Source organism: Polyodon spathula, chromosome 24 (assembly GCF_017654505.1).
Source record: "Polyodon spathula isolate WHYD16114869_AA chromosome 24, ASM1765450v1, whole genome shotgun sequence".
NCBI lineage: Eukaryota > Metazoa > Chordata > Actinopteri > Acipenseriformes > Polyodontidae > Polyodon > Polyodon spathula.
Window position 1 is genome coordinate 20190801 of NC_054557.1, and position 20169 is coordinate 20210969.

The following is a 20169-nucleotide window of genomic DNA, read 5'->3' on the forward strand; positions in this document are numbered from 1 at the left end:
GTTAGTCCGTTTTGTTTGTCTCTTTTGTTTTGGTGAATGTGCCGTGTCCTGTGTTTTTGTGTTTTGTTACAACCTTTTATTTTCTGGCTGTCTGTTCATTTATTAAATGTTTAGCAAAAACATTAGCTCAGCTCCACCAAACTCCACCTCTCTCCTGTCATTTATTTCCTATTTCTGGTCTGACATAATTCACTGCGGTCGTCTTTGTGACACCACATTATCTGTAACACCCCTCAGTGACATTGTACAGTAGTGTGCAAATGGGTTAGAACACCTTATTTCTTGTATAGTTTTTATTTATTTTTTTGCACGCATGAAATGAAACCACTGCAACTAAAAATCTTGGAAAACTGTCAAAATAGACAAATTATTGATTTATGGCTTTAGCCTGACAGGGAATGTCATTTTGAAATGCTGTCAGGGTTTGGGATCGTTGTGAGTGGTGATATCCCACATTATACAGCTACAGTGTGGCCAAAAGTTTTGCATCGTCTAGAATTTTAGGATTGAGACATCATTTTATATAAATAACTTTTATTTAACATCATGTATGAGAATTATATTGCACAAGTCTACCAGAAGCCATAATAGTAGAACAGTGGCATTTTGTGATTAGATTTTTAATTTGTGTCAGTTTTTCATTAAGTATATATTAAGATGCAAAGCAGTATACAATTCAATATGTTAAAGTAAAATTATTCAGTAAGTTTCATTTTGACTTGATGAACCAAAATGAGTTTATTCTATCGGGCAATGCAAAACTTTTGGCCATAGCCGTATAACAACTGGACACTGCTGAGCAAGGTGGGTTTGGGTGAAAAGGAAAGCTTGAGTGAGTTATTCAGTAGTTTTATTAAGTACCTCCCAATAAGTCTCAGTTCTTTTGTGTACCTTCTGTTGAACAACTTGAGCTGCAAAGAAATTGGGTATGGTATAGGGCAATAATTCCACTGAAGAAGGATGTGCAATAGACGTCTATGAATGCATAATAAAATCCAATTTTTTCTAAATGTATCAACAGCCAAAAATTACAAGAGCTACAGTCACAGAAGACTTGCTCTAAAAATCAAGCTTGCATCGTACAGCAAAAGTCAAGAACACATACTCCAATGGCAGGGTGACCCATCACAAGTTGCTAGAGCTGCTCTCCATTTGCTTGTTAACTGTGTACACCGCAGGACAAAGTATTTTACAACATTTGATAGCTCGTATCCTTCCTAGGATCCCTGATATGCAGTTTCTGACACCGTTCTGAACTTCAGACGCGAAAAAATAAAAGATGATGGGATCAAAGCAGGTGTCGAAGGTGCTGCAGTGAGTGGTCGATATGACCCAGAAGAAAATGCTCACCCAGGCAGTGTACATGGGCTTGCGGTTCATCTTGTGCTTGACAGGGTAGGCCAACCCAAGGTATCGCTCCACACTGACCCCCATTAGAAGGAATGTGCTCAGGTAGATGGTGGAGTAGAATATAAAGCTGCTCAAAGGGCACAGGAGTACGGAAACACCCAAAGGTGAAAAAGGCCAGGATGTTGGCGGGTAACCCCATCACAAAAGTCACGATATAAACAGACAGGATAAGCTGTTGAAGGGATGTCAGAGCCATTGTCATTTGATGTGAAAATGGCTACTGAAGAACTGCAGAGGAAGGGAAGAGAAATGTTTAGTTACACTATTATCTTTATATCCGACTATGCTTTAACTGGTCGATATAATGTAAGGGGTTTTAACTGTGTTTAATTTATAGTAATATTCATACTGTTTTTTTCAATATGTAGTTTTTCCATATAGGCAAATATGCATTCTTACACATTTTGTAGGCAGTTTTTGTTGTAATGAAAACTTCATGGGATTTGTTACAAAACTTCTAAATATGCTTAAACATATGCAGTATTTAACTGCCATAGTTCATATACAGTGTCTCTATCAGTGCTGTACCAGTATAAGTAAACTCTAAATCTGAATGCCCATCTCATTTTCATAGCTTACCTGCTCGAATAGTAAACAGCAAAATTACCGTTCAAATCTAAACTTTTTTTCAAAAAAAGTATAAATAAACAAAAATAAAAAAAAATGTAACATTTTCGAAATATAACACAAAATACTATACAACTATTAGGGCTTCTGGTAGACTTTTGCATTATCAATTTGTAGTTTATTTGGTCTAAAATATCTATCTATATATATATCTATATATCTATATATATATATATCTATCTATCTATCTATCTATCTATCTATCTATCTATCTATCTATCTATCTATCTATCTATCTATCTATATATATATAAAACCTCAATCCTCAAATTCTAGGTGATGCAAAATTTTTGGCAAAAGCTGTAGTTTTTCCAAATTAACATGCATTTTACTCTTTTTTAAATACTGTACAGAAGTTTATAAAAGAACAAGAAAACCATTATTAATATGCTTTAGTGAGATATGGATCTCTTGTATGGGATTTTAATAATACATCCAAGAAAAGTAAACATAAGATAATGATTTTATACTTACCAAGGACGTTTCTGCAAGCAGATGTTCTTAAATAATCCATATACAGTAACCACTTCTCGGAAGTACAGCCAGCCTCTTCTAACAGGACTCCTAACAGCTGTACTAGAGCTACAAATAATTGAAAAGCAGCTGGATGCTTCTTTTGAGAAATCTAAACATTTTGATAATGGAAAAAGAATCCGTGCATACACTTCCACGCAGTTCCCTAGCTCTCCCCAAACAAGGTTACAACAGGGCAGTATTAAATAAACCTTCTTACACTGAAGAGGTAGATTGTTGTCAATGAATACTGAAATATTCAGCTTCAGATACGGTACAGCATAAACCCACAAAGCTGTGTATTTACTGATTTGAAGGCTGCCATAAAGGGCACTGAAGAAGGATGTGCAGTAGACATTTATGAATGCATAATAAAATCCCATTGTCCCAAATCTATCAATAGCCAAAAATTGCAAGAGCTATAGACACAGAAAACTTGCTCCAAAAATCAGGCTTCCATCGTAGAGCAAAAGTCAAGAACACATACTCAAATGGCAGGGTGGCCCATCACAAATTGTTAGAGCTGCTCTCCATCTGCCCGTTAACTGTGTACACCGCAGGATAAAGTATTTTACAAAGATCGGTAGCTCGTATCCTTCCTAGGATCCCTGATATACAGTTTCTGACACTGTTCTGAACTTCAGCTGAGGAAAAGTAGAAGATGATGGGATCCAAGCAGGCGTTGAAGGTGCTGAGAAGCAGAGCGTCCACGCGCCACGTGGGACTTTGCCATTTCACAAACCCCACCACGTGGGAGAGGTTATAAGGGCAGAAGCAGAGGATGAAGACCAGCAGCGTTCCCAGAGCCAACCCGATGGCTCTCTGCTTCCTTCTACGGCTGATGTTCGGCAGGGTGGTAAGGATCCGGATGAAACTGATGTAGCAGAAGGAGGTGATGAGGAAGGGGATGCAAAAGAGGACAACGAACATTTCGAAGCGGACTGGTAGAAGTATATTAAGTTGCTCTTTTGTGAAATACTCATAACAAATGGATACATTCTGAGTCCCATTCCCTGGTTTCTGGTACTGGACAATGTAGATGATGCTGCAGTGAGCGGTCGATATGACCCAGAAAAACACGCTTGCCATGATGGCGTACATAGGCTTGTGATTAATCTTGTACTTGATAGGGTAGGCCACCCCAAGGTATCGCTCCACGCTGATCCCCATTAGAAAAAAGATGCTGATGTAGATGGTGGAGTAGAATATAAAGCCGCTCAAAGGGCACAGGAAGTAAGGAAGCACCCAAAGCATGTCTTGGCAGACCTCGACCATCCGGAAAGGCAGGAAGAGAAGAAAGATGAGATCCGAAACGGTCAGGTTGAGAAGGAAGACGTCAATGGGAGTCGGTTTGCTGCGGACTTTCACGCTGAAGGTGTAAAAGGCCAGGATGTTGGCGGGTAACCCCATCACGAAGGTCACAATATAAACAGACAGGATAAGCTGACTGTGTGGTGTCAGAGCCATTGTTGTTTGGTGTGAAAATGGCTACTGGAGAACTGCAGAGGAAGGGAAGAGAAAAGGTTTAGTTACATTATTATCTCTATATCCAGCTATGCTTCAACTGCACAATATTGTAGATGGTTTTAACTGTGTTTTATTTATAGTAATATTCATACAGTTTTTTTTTTTTAATATGTGACTTTTCCATTTATGTAAACATGCATAATTACACATGTTGTTGTAAAGTTTACTTAATGGGATTTTTTTTACAACACTTCTAAATATGCTTAAACATATGCAGTATTTAATAGCCCTAGTTGATATTCAGTGTCTCTATCAGTGCTGTACCAGTATAAGTAAACTCTAAATCTGAATGCCCATCTCATTTTAATGGCTTATCTGCTTGAATAGTAAACAGCAAAATTATTTTTCAAATTTAAACTTTCTTTTCACAGAAAGTAAAAGCCCTGTGAAAACATTTGCAGATTCCCATAACCCCATTGTTATAAGTGGTGATTCGGTTAGGAAGAAAGTGGGGATTATTTAACACACAATTCACCACAGTTCTAAAACATTCCTAATTCATCTAAAATGCATTATCAATACAATCCCAACCCTCACCCCCTACCCCCCAAAAAAGATTATAAATGAAGAAGGTTGTGCAATAACTGTAAAAAAACAAAACAAGCCTGTAAACTATTTTCCTACTCTAATAGATCTATAATAACTTGACAGAGGTTATTCTACTTCCAGTAGGAGAGACTCAGGGCAGCTACAGTGAATATATCCCTTGCTCCTGCCTTGGGTCAAGGCTCTGCTAAATGGAAAAATAGGCTATGGTTGGTCCTGGACTGGAATGGATCAAAAAAGCCAAAAGTAATTCCAACTGGTACAAGCAATACAGAGACTCAGGGCTGCAATAGAGCATTTGACAATCTACAGTAGCGGTCAGTTGTCACATAATGTACATTTCAGGTACTGTTGCAGATCATTTCTTCGTAGTAACATTACACTGGGTGCAAATAACGGTAAATCATTTTAGCAATACAAACATTCTATAAGGTTAAAACAAGTGAATAAATCTCTTTCATAACCACAAGTATAGAAAAGGCAAAAATGTTTTCATTATTACAGATGTTGCAAAATTTGCACATATTTTCCAGACATTAACACCCACAGCTGAAGGCACATTATACATTGTGTGTACCATTATCATTAAATACGACACAGGAAAAGCACCGAATTTTCTGTTACTGGAAAATACGTGGGCGGTGTCGCTTAGATGTGTGTGTGTGTGTGTGTGTGTGTGTGTGTGTGTGTGTGTGTGTGTGTGTGTGCATCTTAACTGACTTCAGAGCACACAAACTCAAGAGTATATATAGCTGTAGAACGAAGGCTCGCATAGCGTAGCTCTCTCGCTGGGAGCTCACAGGGAGGGGGTAGTGCCTTGTGCTTCCCTCACCCTCAATGCCCATACCACATGACCATAAAAACGGTGTGGGAGAGGGAGAACACGGAACATATTCAAAGATATTGGTTGTGTTCTTGTATCCCAGAGCTGGCTGCGCTTGCTGCTCCCAGGGGTGCAGGAACGAAGGTTGCTGGGGGTTACCATGTATTTAATATAATGCTGACAAGGCTGTTCACCCTTCTTTGCATAAAGGTAACATGTCGTTCCTATCCACTAACAAGGGGCCAGCACTGTTTGGTTCACAGCCGCAGCCAGCCTCCCTTTCAGAGCTCTGCTGCGCTGCCTGCACAGATTTCAGTGGATGGAGCATCACGCAGCAACCCTAGAAGAACACGCATCTGTGCAGAACTGTGTAGATCTTTTTCATATTACACTCCGATGTAATATATGTAATAATAATATGTAATTGTTGCCTGTAGTCTATTTCTTTAAAAAAAATGTTTTAATTAAGAACACATTTGTAAACACATGTTTCTGGTTATGTAATTGTTGTAAATGAATTATTGTAAATATAAACAGTGACCTGTGTACTGTTTTGAGTTATTTGAATAAAAAAAAATGTTTCTTCAAGAAAAATAAAGGTTGAGTTTACACTACTCTTATCGTATGTTGTCTCTTAAGCACCCGTATTTAGTAGTTTATAAAGAAAATAACAATTAAACTACAAAAATAAAACAGAAAATATATAAACTTCACGTTACACATTGTTATACTGGTATGTATTTTCTTGTTTAATTATAACTACCTATATTTAAAAATAGCAAACATAATAACTTAAAGGAAGATTAAATAAGGTTTAAACTTAACTTAATGTTAAAAATATTAATAATTACGCACTGAGTAGAAAAAAAGTTGAGTTACACACATCTGCACTTTAAGGCAGTTGAAGCTTGCATAGAACGATGTTTCTGCGCATGCGCCACAGAATGGGACAGCGCTCAGAAAATAGCCTTTTTCGTAATAATTAGGTACATAATTTGCTGGTGCTGCTTTCTTTTTCAAGAGACCTTGCGCAAATGTTAAATCTACTTCAAAAGTTTGATTCTTTTTTTTTTTTTTTTAACAAAGTGGTAATTTGCAAAAAAACTTTTTTCACGGCTCCATTGACTAGAAAAAAATCTCGATCATATTATGTCTTTGTATATAATATCACTGACATATTACTGTAATAACCCGAGATCCAAGATGCAAGAGTATAATGCTAATCACAGTGTCTTTATTAGAACAATCTCTGTTGAAACCTACACATTAGTGTTTTCTAAGGACTTCCTCGACCCCACGGTATCCTAGGAAGAGGGTAAGTATGTAGGGCGCTACTGAACTCTAGTAGCATAACTTGAACTGCATTATATACATACACATTCACATTACTACATTCTCCCCCCCTTAAGATTTCAGCTTCTCTAAAATTTGGAAACAGTTTAAACACAGTTATAAACAAAATGTAACGCTAATACACTAGATGTCTCTGAACTATTGCTGTAACAAAAACTACACACAATAGTCCATCCTTAACTGTACATAAACATTTAATTTCAAACTTTTAAAATTTTTTTTATTTACAAGTCAAAGTCCTTCAGGTAACCAGGCTTTTTGACAGTTCTTTGGGAACGACGCACAGCTTGTGCCATGCTTTGATTGTCCCTGCCCACCTCTGGGGAACTCCCAGTTTGTTCCTCTGGTTTCAAACCAAGCTGCTCTGAGACAGTGTCCGCATTGTTTGGAACAAGTTCATCTGGCATGGTTACTCTAGCTGGTGGTTGTAGAACCTCTGCAGGTGTGTCCTGCACAATATCCTCTGACCCAATGGTGTTGTCTTGTTGTCTACACAGGATCTGATCTATGTGTCTGCGTACTATTCTGCCATCTCCCAGCATTACCTTGAAAGATACAGGACCAGTCACTGTTGCAATGACTCCTGGTATCCACTTGGGACCGTAACTGAAGTTTCTTGTCATCACAGAGTCTCCGTCTCCAAAACTCCTCCCCTTTGTGTGCTTGTCGTGGTGTTCCTTTTGTTTATTCTGCTTAAATTCCACTTTTCTCTTTAAATCGGGATGCACTAAATCAAGAGTAGACCAAAGTTTCCTCCCTAGTAACATCTCTGCTGGGGAGAGTCCTGTGGTAGTTTGAGGTGTTAACCTATAGCTGAATAGTACCCTTGACACTTTAGTTGACATGCTTCCTTCTCCCGCTTTCTTCATCATCGTCTTGAATATTTGAACGGCTCGTTCTGCGAGACCGTTGGAAGACGCATGAAACGGGGCTGATGTAACATGGACAATGCCATTTTTGTTCATGAATTCCTTGAACTCTGAGCTGACAAAACAGGTGCCGTTATCAGAAACTACCATTTCTGGTAATCCCTGATTGCTAAAACTTTTTCGCAAACAGTCAATTGTAACAGCTGATGTTGCTGAAGTTACCGGGTAAACATCCATCCATTTGGAATGAGCATCTATGAGTATCAAAAACATCTGCCCCATAAATGGTCCTGCATAATCTAGGTGTAATCGCTTCCAGGGTCTGTCTGGCCACTCCCAGGGATGTAGCGGGGCTGTGGCTGGTGCTTTCCGGTGTTCCTGACACTTGCTACATGCCTTTACCCGTGTCTCTATCTCCTCATCTAGTTTGGGCCACCAGAAATAACTTCTGGCCAGAGCCTTCATGCGCGAAACCCCTGGATGGCACTGATGCAGCTGTTCCAACACAGCCTGTTGTCCTCGTTGTGGGATGATGACATGTGCCCCCCACAAGACACAACCATCTTGCACACTCAATTCTGTCTTCCTAGCAGAATAAGGTGTAAAATCTGTTCCTTCCCCCTGCTGTGACCATCCCCTTAAAACGTACTCTCTCACCCTAGACAGTATGGAATCTTTACTTGTCCACACTCTCACCTCCTCTGCGGTCACCATCGCTATGTCTTCCATCATCAGCACCCTGTCTTCCAGACCTGTGGATTGGGAAGTGTCCGGCAGTGGCACACGACTCAAGGCGTCTGCGTTGCCGTGGTCCTTACCCGCCTTGTAGACTATCACGTACTCATACTCCCGCAGTGTCACAGCCCACCTCTGGATCCTCGGTGACACCATCTGTGGCACAGCCTTCATTTCGTTGAAGAGTAAAAGAAGCGGTTTATGATCTGTGCATATGGTGAACTTTCTACCATAGAGATACTTGTGAAACCGTTGCACCCCAAAAATCACAGCCAGTCCCTCTTTATCAAGCTGAGAGTAGTTTCGTTCAGCTGATGTGAGTGTTCTTGACATAAAACCTATGGGTCTCTCCCACCCATCCGGCATGAGGTGTGAAAGTACTGCGCCTATCCCGTAGGGGGAGGCGTCACAGGACAGAATCAGCTCTTTCTGACTGTCGTAATGCACAAGTATATCTCTGGATTGCATTAGCTTTTTAGATTTCTCAAAAGCAGCCTCCTGCTCTCTTTTTTGCCATTTTGTGTCTTTTCTCAACAATTTGTGCAGTGGAGCCAACAGTGTTGACAGGTTAGGTAAAAACCTGTTATAATAGTTCAATAGTCCTAAATAAGCCTTAAGCTCTGTTATGTTGGTAGGTGCAGGTGCATTTTGGATAGCTTGTACCTTGTTCTTAAGTGGGTGTAGTCCTGTGGCATCCACTTTGTGACCCAGAAACTCAGCCTCACTTCCCAGAAAGGTACACTTCCTTCTCTTTAGCCGTAGGCCTGCCTCCTCCACTCTCTGAAGTACCTCGCTTAGCATCTGCAGGTGCTCCTGATCATTCTTGCCCGTCACCATGATGTCGTCCAGGTAAATGGCTACATGGGGAATTCCCTGCAGCAAACCCTCCATAATTCTCTGAAAGATAGCTGGACTGGATGAAACCCTGAATGGAAGACGGTTTACAGTAAATAACCCTTTGTGTGTGTTTATAGTTACGTACTTTTTTGATTCCTCATCCAATATTACCTGTTGATAGGCATGACTCATGTCCAATTGGCTGAATTTTGCCCCTCCTGAGAGCTTTGCAAAAAGATCTTCAATTCTGGGAATGGGATACTGTTCCAGTTTGGACACCCGATTTACAGTAAGGACTATGGGAGCTGCCCACTCAGAGAATTTCACTGGTTCAATTATTTTGTCTCTCAAGAGGCGGTCCAGCTCAGCCTCCACCTTCAATTTCATAGCATAAGGCACAGGTCTTGGCTTAAAGAACCTTGGTGTTGCCTCTTTGTCAACATATATTTTAGCCAGTGGGCCTCACAATGTCCCCAATTCCTCTTTGAATACATTTTCATGTTTCTTCAACACATCCTGGAGTGTTGTTTTGTCTCTACCTCTCTGGTTTACAGTGCCCCAGTTTAATTTCAACTCCTTAATCCAACCGCGGCCCAGTAGGTTTGGTCCTTTGCCAGACACTACTACTACTGGCAGCTGTTTAACAGTCTCTCTGTACTGTACAGTTAAGTTTGCAGTACCCAATGTTTTCACTCTTTCGCCTGTATAGGTTCTGAGATGCAGGGAACATGTCTTTAGCTCAGGTACTTTTGCCCCATTCCTTAGTTTGGAGTACTCTGTTTCATTCATAATTGTAACACTGGACCACGTGTCAACCTCAAATTGCATATCCGACTTGTTCACTTTTAATTGTAATGTGATAGGCGCTACCCTGGGAATGCTTGTCTCTGTTACCTTATTCATAATGAACATGTCTTCACCGTCACTTGCATCTGTTTCAGGATTTTCACTAATGTGATGAGCCCCATGTTTTTTTTTCACTTTTCCTTGCTTTTGTTTTCCTCCCCCTCTAGGTTTGGTTTTCTCCACAGGTGAGTTTGCCCTGCACGCTTTCCTGATGTGCCTCTTTTTTCCGCATCTGTGACACATTTCCTTAAGAAAACGACAGTCATTCGCCATGTGCTCACCACCGCATCTATAACATGCCCTCATAGTTCCGCCAGTTCGTGGTTCCCTCCACGTTTTTAACTTTTGCACTGTAGCCTGGCTAGCATGTTTCCAGTTAGCACCATTGCTTCCTTTGCTTTGCCATTGTAAATCCTGAACGTATTTGTTCGCTGTCTCCAATGCCTGAGCAAGCTTCAGTGCTTTTTCAAATGTTAACTCGGTTTTTGCTACCAGCCTGCGCTGAATACGATCATTGTCTATGCCACAGACTAGCCTGTCCCGTAACATTTCCTTTAAACTGTCTCCATAGTTGCAATGTTGAGCCAGTTCTCGTAGCACTGCCACATATTCAGTCACACTCTCATTCGCCTGTTTGTTTCTCGAGTTAAATTTAAAGCGTTGATCTATTTCGCTGGGCTTTGGGTTGTAGTGCGTTTTCAACAGTTCAACTAAATCGTCAAACGATTTGTTCCCTGGCTTATCTGGGTTTAACAAATTTCTCATCAGATTATATGTTTGGCTTCCTACCGAATTTAGTGTGAGCGCGTTCTTCAGCAATACGCCTGTCCAAAGGCAGCTTAATGAAAAAGACGAAGAGATTACACAATTTTACTCTTTGAAAATCGGGAAAATGCTGCCACTAAAACTTAACTGGAAGAAAATGGAGAAAGCAGGAAAATTAATAAAATACCGGTGCAGCTCGACGACATGACGGTATGCTGGGAATCAAAGACACAATCATGAAAATTCAATTTGCTACTGTAACAAACAAACTTCACCAAAATAAAAGCAAGTTTAGTGGCAAAACAGAAGCATTACAAAAAAATTAAAAATAAGGGCAAAGAAACAGTCACACGTGCTACTTTTTCAAGCTATTGTAAACAGCAAGTACAACTAATTATAACAAATACAGTTGTCCAAAGTGTGCAATAAAAAGCCTGTAAATGTATATCGTGCTGCTGGTGACGTGGATACTGCACCTTCGGTCTCGTCATTTATCTTGCCACGAAAGTTTATTATTATTATTATTATTATTATTATTATTATTATTATTATTGATGTTTTATTTTTTGAACTGCCTGTTTTGTCTTGTGTAACATAAAAAAAAAATAAGTATACGCCATGCTTAGGTGATGTGTAATGATTAGTTAAAGTGATTGTGAGAGTAAAATGTTTAGAAATGGAACCAGCATAACAGTTCCCTTTCAATTAGAAGATGACCACCACCAGATAGGTATTGGCTATTCCAGCCCTTCGGGTAGCTATCACTGAGCTCTTTATACCAGAGCTGCCGAAAGGCTCCTTCCCGTGACGACACACTTGGTCCCGCCTACCGAGGGAATAAAACTGTCACTGACAGGAATATCCGCCTCTTTTTCCCTGTCAAGACAGTATGGTAAGATCTCTGTGCTGAGGTGAGCGTGTTGATAGAAAAGAGTTTCTCTAGTCGATTCGAGTCAGTTGTATTTCCCCTGCATTCGTGCTGAAGGCTGGCTTGCCGCTTTCCTGGAATCAACGACTTAAAAAAGACCAAAGTCCTTTATTGCCTTTCTGTCTTTCTGGCAGGCCGCTCCTGTTTATCTATCTGTCTTATGTGAGTGACTGTCTGTGCAGTCATCCACGAATGATTGTCTATTCTTTCTGAGAGTACACATGTCCTCCTCGAGGCTAGGCTTTGCCGCATCCCCGCTGTCGAGTAGTTCTGCCGGCCACAGGCCCGTCGCTGCGGTGGTTAGGCCTTGTACAAAAGGTGTACATGAAAGGTGTACACTCCCTCTTTCCATGTTTTTCTGTCTGCTTAAACTAGGTTGACCACGCGGTAGGGCAGACACCTTGTGTAGTGGGCTTCCCGTGCTGCGTGATGTTGGTGTGGTGCAGTGCTAGCATGTTAAAGATTTGTGGGGGAGCTCTTGGTTCCAATGTTCTGATGCATAAGAAATCACCTGCACGTGGTGCTGCTGTTGATTTGAGTGTAATATAGGAGGCTGTGTGGTCCAGTGGTTAAAGAAACAGGCTTGTAACTAGGAGGGCCCTGGTTCAAATCCCAGCTCAGCCCCTGACTCATTGTTTGACCCTCAGCAAGCCACTTAACCTCCTTGTGCTCCATCTTTTTGTTGTAATTGACTCCACAGCTGATGCACTGTTCACACACAGTAGTCGTATATTATTATTATTATTATTGTTATAACATGTGTGCCATCAATGGCTCCCATTACTCTGGGAAATCTAGCAGTGTCATAAAACTCCCTTTTAATATTTTGTAGCTGCTTCTGATTAAGTGGTATACTGATATAATTGTTAACCCTCTTTATCAAGTCACTCTTGACCCTCTGAAATGACCCAGAGACATAGAATGGCAAAGTTGCCAATATCTTCACATGCGGGGGTACGGCATGACCTCTTTTTGTAGGCAATTCAAGGTCTTCCAGCAGTCTGACAGAGGTCGACAAGAGCTGCCCGATCCAGAAGCAACCGAGTTTTTAGATCGTCATTTGGTAAACCTAATAAATGATCCTTCGTCCTGTATACCCTCTCTGTATCTTCGCTGTCGCAGACGGGCTCTGTCAATCTCAGGCTCACACTCAAGCTGCAAAATTTGTTGCTAGTGCTGCTGCACCTTCTGCCACTTCCAGCAAAGCCACACTGTAGTTTGCTTATTCAAGTTTGTTTTTAACACCAAGGAACTTAAATACTGTTTCAAGGTGAGTTATATGCCTGTCTCGTTAATTAAAACCCTGCTTTTCCAAGTATAAATCCTGATACGAACTTTAGAACACCCCGCCCCCCATTTAGCTTTTACGCTGTTCTTGTTTTCAACATTTTCTTCATTAAAACAGTAATAAGATACCTAATACAACACAAATTATATAAACAGGCTTAAAACGAAAGCAGCAGATGCATTGTAACTGTAGTAATTGACTCCAGTTTTTTTTTTTAATTAAATAATACTATGGTCCCTTCCAAAATCAGCACACATTAAAGGGGTAGTCATTCTCAATTTACCCCCCCCCCCCCCCCCCCGAAAAAAAAAGGTTTCTCCAATGTTGACTGCAAATTAGGCTCCAAAACATTTTACTGCAGTCTTTAATGAACTATAGATTAGCATTAACAAAAATGAGAAACCAAACGATCTGAGAGTGCTTGCTTACCTACCTTGAATGCAACTACTGCGTTCCAGCTTTGTAAGATTAACATGCATTTTGCTCCCTATTACATACAGAAGTTAATAAAGGAAAATGGAAACCTTTGTTAATACACTTTAGTCAGCTTGTGTATGATTGTAATAATACAGTCACGAAAAGTACAGTCAAGATATTGATTGTATACTTACCAAAGAAGTTTCTACACCCTAAATAATCCATAATGCAGTAACCATTTGTAGTAAGTGCAGCCAACCGCTTCTAACAGGACTGCTCACAGCTATATTAGAGGTAGAAATAATTGAAAAGCAGCTGGATGCTTCTTTTGATAAAGCTAAACATTCGGATAATGGAAAAAGAATCCATGCATACCCTTCCACGCAGCTCCCTAGCGCTCCCCAAACAAGGTTACTTAGCAACTTAGCAAATATTAAATAGACCTGCTTACACTGAAGAGGAAGATTGTTTAAACAGCATATTGAAATATTCAGCCTGCGATATGGTACAGCATAAGACACAAAGCTGTGTATTTACTGATTTGAAGGCTGCAATAAGGGCACTGTTCACCTGTGGAAACTGTGGCCAATACAGTGTCATTTTTTTTTTTTTTTCAAATGATCTTGGAAAGCTGTTTGTGTACTGATGCGCACTGTAGAACTTTTTTTGTGTTTCACTTTTTTGTGAAACTGTTGTTCAAAATGCAGTGTTATAGGCAATAACACCAGTTTCAGCATTCTATTTGTTTTTTGCATATTTTTCATATCTTATCAGGAAATTGTTAGGAAATATATTAGCCAACAAGAATTCTTTTTCTTTTTTCCAAACTTTATTTTCACTTTGACGACGTGAAAGAACCCCCTTTTTGACCCTGCGTTACAGATACTAGGACCATACCTGAGCCTTGCAAGCATGTTTCATCCTGCCAATGAGAGAATATGTGAGGTCATGTGATGCAGCCACATTATCTGTACATACAGTAGTGTGCAAATGGGTTAGAACACCCCATTGCTTCTGTAGGTTAGATTTTTTTTTTAAAAAACACACACACAATTTGGAAAACTTTGGTGATGAAATTCACTTTTAGAACCTTTTAAGACTGTTTTATTGTTTAATAACTAACAGATTAGATTAACTAACACATACCAAAATTCACCACTAAATGTGATTAATTATAGAATAAGTTTATATATATATATATATATATATATATATATATATATATATATATATATATATATATATATATATAAATATATCGCAAAATATATAATCTACCAGCCATAACAGTAGTACGGTAATAGTTCATGCTAGATTTTGAAATGTCACATTTTTTAATTTGTCACTTTTTCTTTAAGTATATGCAAAGCTACAAAACAGTATGTAATTCAATATGTTAACGTAACATTATTCAACAAGTTTGATTTCAACTTTATGAATAAAAAATTTGTTCATTCTGTAGGGTGATGCAGAATATTTGGCCATAGCCACACAACAACTGGACAATGCTGTCTGTTGTTTTCCATGGAGGTCAGCCGTTTTGTTATTACTCACTGCTTACTGGTGAAACCCTCTTTGTCTCTTTCAGTGGACTGCAATGATTATTTCAGACAAACTGAGGTAAATAAATAATTAACTTGAAAAATGTGTGGTATAATAGTGATTAAGGCATTGCTGTCTTGTGATAATGGCATTACTGTTCCATTATTGCCTTGTAACACACCAAAGCAGTACCATTATCCCTTAAATGGCAGACATCCTGTAGAGCCACATTGAGATTAGTCAATGGCTATGAGGTCACTTAAAATAAAAATAAACACAAATATATGCAAAGGGAACGGTGTGTAATGTGCTATCACCATGGCTATGACATCACAAAGCCCACTGAAAGGAATAGGAGGACTATTCTTGATATGGGGTGCGTTAAGTAACTGAGCGGCTCAGAGTGAGAATTTTTCCGCTCACTAGTTGGATCAATGATGAAATCTGCACTGCAGCTCTGAGCTGCTCAGGGGGAGTGGAACTCAAAGTGCTGTTAAGTGCATTCTTTCACTGAGCTGCTCTGAGCAGCTCACTTACTTATCGCACCCACAGTATAATAAATTCTGTCGTATTGAATTAAACATGAGGTAACTCATTGGGAAACCATTAATCAGCCATCTAGCAAAACACATTTTTATTTAGCAAAGCGTCTGTGTAGGCAAGCATTTCAAATGCGCTGCATTACAGAACTAACCCTCAGGTTACATTTAAACTATACTCAAACCAGAATACAATCAATAATTGTAATAAAGGTAGCTTTTTCTGTGTCATCATTAAATAATTGTACAGTTATAATACATATTGTATGGTACTTTTTTAAAAGTAGCTATAAGTATTGGTTGAATAGTTACAAATTCTAAGGTAAAACATACAAAAGAAATAAAGTTAAATGTTTTAAAAGTGTCATATCTATAAAGTTTACAATGCTGTAAAATATAGTACATAATAACACTGCATAAAATATCCAAAACAAATAATACAGGCCTAAGTCATGTTTTTAGACAAATTAAAGTTGAGTGTTTCAGCTGTTAACCCTATTAAGCTTAATAGATTTCCCTTTAAAAAAGGCATTTTTGCCACATTCATTGCATAAGTGTCCTTTTGGATTGAAACAAGTCTGTGCAGAAGAACAAAAAAATCCTTATTTCAAGTATTTTCTGTTACTCATACCAATAGATATATTGCAGTGTCTTAGCTTATTGTAAAATTCCTGTTTATTTTTGTACAGTGTGGAGTGTATATGTAAAAAAGACCATTTAAGACAATATCAGTTGAATAAATAACTTTGATGATGTTCAATGTTCAGGGTTAAGTTGAAATGAAAGTCTGCGTATGGATCTTATTTACAATGCCATGAAAAAACTTTGATTTTTCACTTTCATGGAAACATTTCTTTGGAAATATTAGAATGGTGGTGTGCAACAAAAATGGCTAATCACTAATCTGAGCAAGGTGGCTTTGGATGAAAATTAAAGCTTGAGTGAGTTATTCAGTAGTTTTATCAAGTATCTCCCAATAAGTCTCAGTTCTTTTGTGTACCTTCTGTTGAACAACTTGAGCTGCAAAGAAATTGGATATGGTATAGGGAAATAATTCCACTGAAGAAGGATGTGCAGTAGATGTTTATGAATGCGTAATAAAATCCCATTGTCTCTAAATGTATCAACAGCCAAAAATTGCAAGAGCTATAGACACAGAAAACGTGCTCTAAAAATTAGGCTTGCATCGTACAGCAAAAGTCAAGAACACATACTCAAATGTCAGGGTGGCCCATCACAAATTGTTAGAGCTGCTCTCCATCTGCTCGTCAATTGTGGACGCCAGCGGACAAAGTCTTTTACAAAAACCGATGGTTCGTATCCTTTCTAGGACCCCTGATGTGCACTTTCTGACGCTATTCTGAACTTGATTTGAGGAAAAGTAGAAGATGATGGGATCCAAGCAGGCGTTGAAGGTGCTGGAAAGGAGAGCATCCATGCGCCACTTGGGATTTTGATCTTTCACAATCCCCACTATGTGGGAGATGTTATAAGGGGCGAAGCAGAGGATGAAGACCAGCAGTGTCGCCACAGCTAACCCGATGGCTCTCTGCTTCTTTCGACGGCTGATGTTTGGCAGGGAGGTAAGGATCCGGATAGAATTTATGTAGCAAAAGGAGGTGATGAGGAAGGGGATGCAAAAGAGCAAGAAGAAGAATTCCAAACGGACTGGTAGAAGTATTTTAAGTTGCTTGACTGTGAAATTGTCATAGCAAAAGGAATCATTCAGAGTCTCATTCTGGTACTGGATGATGAAGACAATGCTGCAGTGAGCAGTCGATACGACCAAGAAGACAATGCTCGCCCAGACAGCATACTTGGCCTTGCGGTACATCTTGTACTTGATAGGGTAGGCCACCCCAAGGTATCGCTCCAAACTGACCCCCATTAGAAGGAATGTGCTCATGTAGATGGTGGAGTAGAATATAAAGTTGCTCAAAGGGCACAGGAAGGAGGGAAGCACCCAAAGCATGTCTTGGCAGACCTCGACCATCCGGAAAGGCAGGAAGAGAAGAAAGATGAGATCCGAAACGGTCAGGTTGAGAAGGAAGACGTCAATGGGAGTCGGTTTGCTGCGGACTTTCACGCTGAAGGTGTAAAAGGCCAGGATGTTGGCGGGTAACCCCATCACGAAGGTCACAATATAAACAGACAGGATAAGCTGACTGTGTGGTGTCAGAGCCATTGTTGTTTGGTGTGAAAATGGCTACTGGAGAACTGCAGAGGAAGGGAAGAGAAAAGGTTTAGTTACATTATTATCTTTATATCCAGCTATGCTTCAACTGCACAATATTGTAGATGGTTTTAACTGTGTTTTATTTATAGTAATATTCATACAGTTTTTTTTTTAAATATGTGACTTTTCCATTTATGTAAACATGCATAATTACACATTTTGTTGTAAAGTTTACTTAATGGGATTTTTTTTACAACACTTCTAAATATGCTTAAACATATGCAGTATTTAATAGCCCTAGTTGATATACAGTGTCTCTATCAGTGCTGTACCAGTATAAGTAAACTCTAAATCTGAATGCCCATCTCATTTTAATGGCTTATCTGCTTGAATAGTAAACAGCAAAATTATTGTTCAAATTTAAACTTTTTTTTTAAAGAAAGTATAAATAAACAAAAATAAAAAAAAAATGTAACATTTTCGAAATATAGCACAAAATACTATACAACTATTAAGGCTTCTGGTAGACTTTTGCATTAAATTTGGTAAACATCAAATAAACTAGATTATAGATAGATATATAGATAGATAGATATATAGATATATATATATATATATAATATATATATATATATACTATATATCATATATCATATCATATATATATATATATATATATATATATATATATATAAAGCCCTGTAAAAACATTTGGGGATTCTCATAGCTCCATTGCGGTAAGCGACGAATCGGTTCTGCACTAGAAACTGGGGGTTATTTGACACATAATTCGCCACAGTTATTTATCCCACTTAAAACATTTCTAATTCATCTGAAATTCATTCATATAGCTATTGCCGGATATCACTGAAATATAATAGCAGAACAAATACCAGATCAAGTGAGTTGTGCAACAACTGTAAAAAAGAACAAACTTGTAAACTATTTTACTACTCTAATAGAGCTATAAAAACTTGACAGAGGTTATTCTACTTCCAGCAATTAGAGTGAATGTATCCCTTGATCCTGCCTTGGGTCAAGGCTGTGCTAAATGGAATAATAGGCTATGGTTGGTCCTGGACTGGAGCCAAAAGTAATTCCAACTGGTACAAGCAATACAGAGACTGGGCTGCAATAGTGCATTTGAGAGGAGCCTGTATACCCAGTATTAGAACTCCTTGTCACCGTGTGGAAACTGAGTAGCTTTTAAGCTATTCACGTTTTCAATTTTTCATTAACACAGTAATGAGATGCCTCATGCTGTACTAATTATACAAACAGGCTTAAAATGAAAGCCACATATGCATTGCAACTGTAGTCATTTATTAAACAATAGGGTGGTTCCTTCCAAATTCAGAACACCCAAAAAAAGGTTTCTCCAATGTCAACTGCAAATTAGGTGAATTGTACAATCGAGAAGCAGGATTTCACACAATGGGTTTTGCTAAATATATAAGCCAACAAGAAACTCTTGAAAATGTAAAAAGCACGGCTATATATCTACCTGTTTTTTTTTTTTTTCAGAAAGAAATGGTGCTTTTTTTGGACATTTTGGATTAAACGCCTTTCTAAATTTCTTCCACGAACTTCGACTCTCACTCTGCCTACTTCTTCAAATTCCAACAAAAACAATAAAATCTAACCCATTGCAGACAAGTAGCTTGTACCCCGTGGTTAACTGAACAAACACCAACTCAATGAACCTGGGCTTGGTCTTTCTTTATTTACACAGCTTTGTGTACCACACAGCCCCGCTAAGTAAAACACCTTTCCAATCTTAATAAAAATGTTTTTCCCCATTGCATTCCGATTACTTCATTTAGCTTGAACCTTTATTGCTCAAGGAAGTCATGGTGGGATTAATATCTCCCCATTCAAAGTAACAAGTGCGGTAGAAGCAATTTTTATTTTCAGATTGTGAAAAAGTTGCTTTTTTGAACAACTGTTCCTGAGAATCCAAGGATTAAGACTATAATAAAAAGCTGAGAGATCAAATACCTGCAAACTTGGTAAACTTCAGGTGTGATCTTCTCTTTGTGTTCTGTCTGCCTGTTCTAAATTTGCGGACACAGCCACATAAATAGAAAACGTTGGCCTGATGTGAAATTGCAATTTCCTGGAATTTCTAAATGTTACAAATAGTGGAAAATTGACAAATTTAGATGATGCATACTCAAACTTCTATGCAAGATCACTGTTTGGTTGATTTGAAAAACAGAAGTTTGTCATTATCAGCATATGTTTGCATGTCCACTCAATTCACTGAAGGGATCTTAATTCAAGTTGCAAATTATATCATTTTTAATTAACCAGTGTTGCTGTGTTCTTTTTCTATTGGTTCTAAATGTCATTTTAATAATTTAGGTTGGATTAATCATTGTGCAAAAGGTTCTCGAGGAAGGGGGGAATACCCCAAACCTGCTCACCC

General features: G+C 38.8%; 2 protein-coding genes across 2 annotated transcripts; both read right to left on the reverse strand.

Moving 5' to 3' along the window:
* Positions 1-528: 528 nt before the first annotated feature.
* LOC121298704 (free fatty acid receptor 2-like) lies at positions 529-13832 on the reverse strand. The gene is made up of 3 exons (XM_041225901.1): positions 13679-13832; positions 2512-4049; positions 529-1638 (listed from the first exon to the last, which is right to left on the reverse strand). Exon 2 carries the CDS (start codon positions 4015-4017, stop codon positions 3058-3060), a length of 960 nt encoding a protein of 319 aa, XP_041081835.1. The 5' UTR covers positions 4018-4049; positions 13679-13832; the 3' UTR covers positions 529-1638; positions 2512-3057.
* A 1741-nt stretch (positions 13833-15573) lies between these two features.
* LOC121298705 (free fatty acid receptor 2-like) lies at positions 15574-19806 on the reverse strand. The gene is made up of 2 exons (XM_041225902.1): positions 19740-19806; positions 15574-17782 (listed from the first exon to the last, which is right to left on the reverse strand). Exon 2 carries the CDS (start codon positions 17748-17750, stop codon positions 16800-16802), a length of 951 nt encoding a protein of 316 aa, XP_041081836.1. The 5' UTR covers positions 17751-17782; positions 19740-19806; the 3' UTR covers positions 15574-16799.
* Between the last annotated feature and the right edge of the window lie 363 nt (positions 19807-20169).

What these genes read in the sequence shown, in the direction of transcription:
- LOC121298704 (XM_041225901.1), bottom strand. Translation starts at nt 4,017, where the DNA reads ATGGCTCTGACACCACACAGTCAGCTTATCCTGTCTGTTTATATTGTG.
- LOC121298705 (XM_041225902.1), bottom strand. Translation starts at nt 17,750, where the DNA reads ATGGCTCTGACACCACACAGTCAGCTTATCCTGTCTGTTTATATTGTG.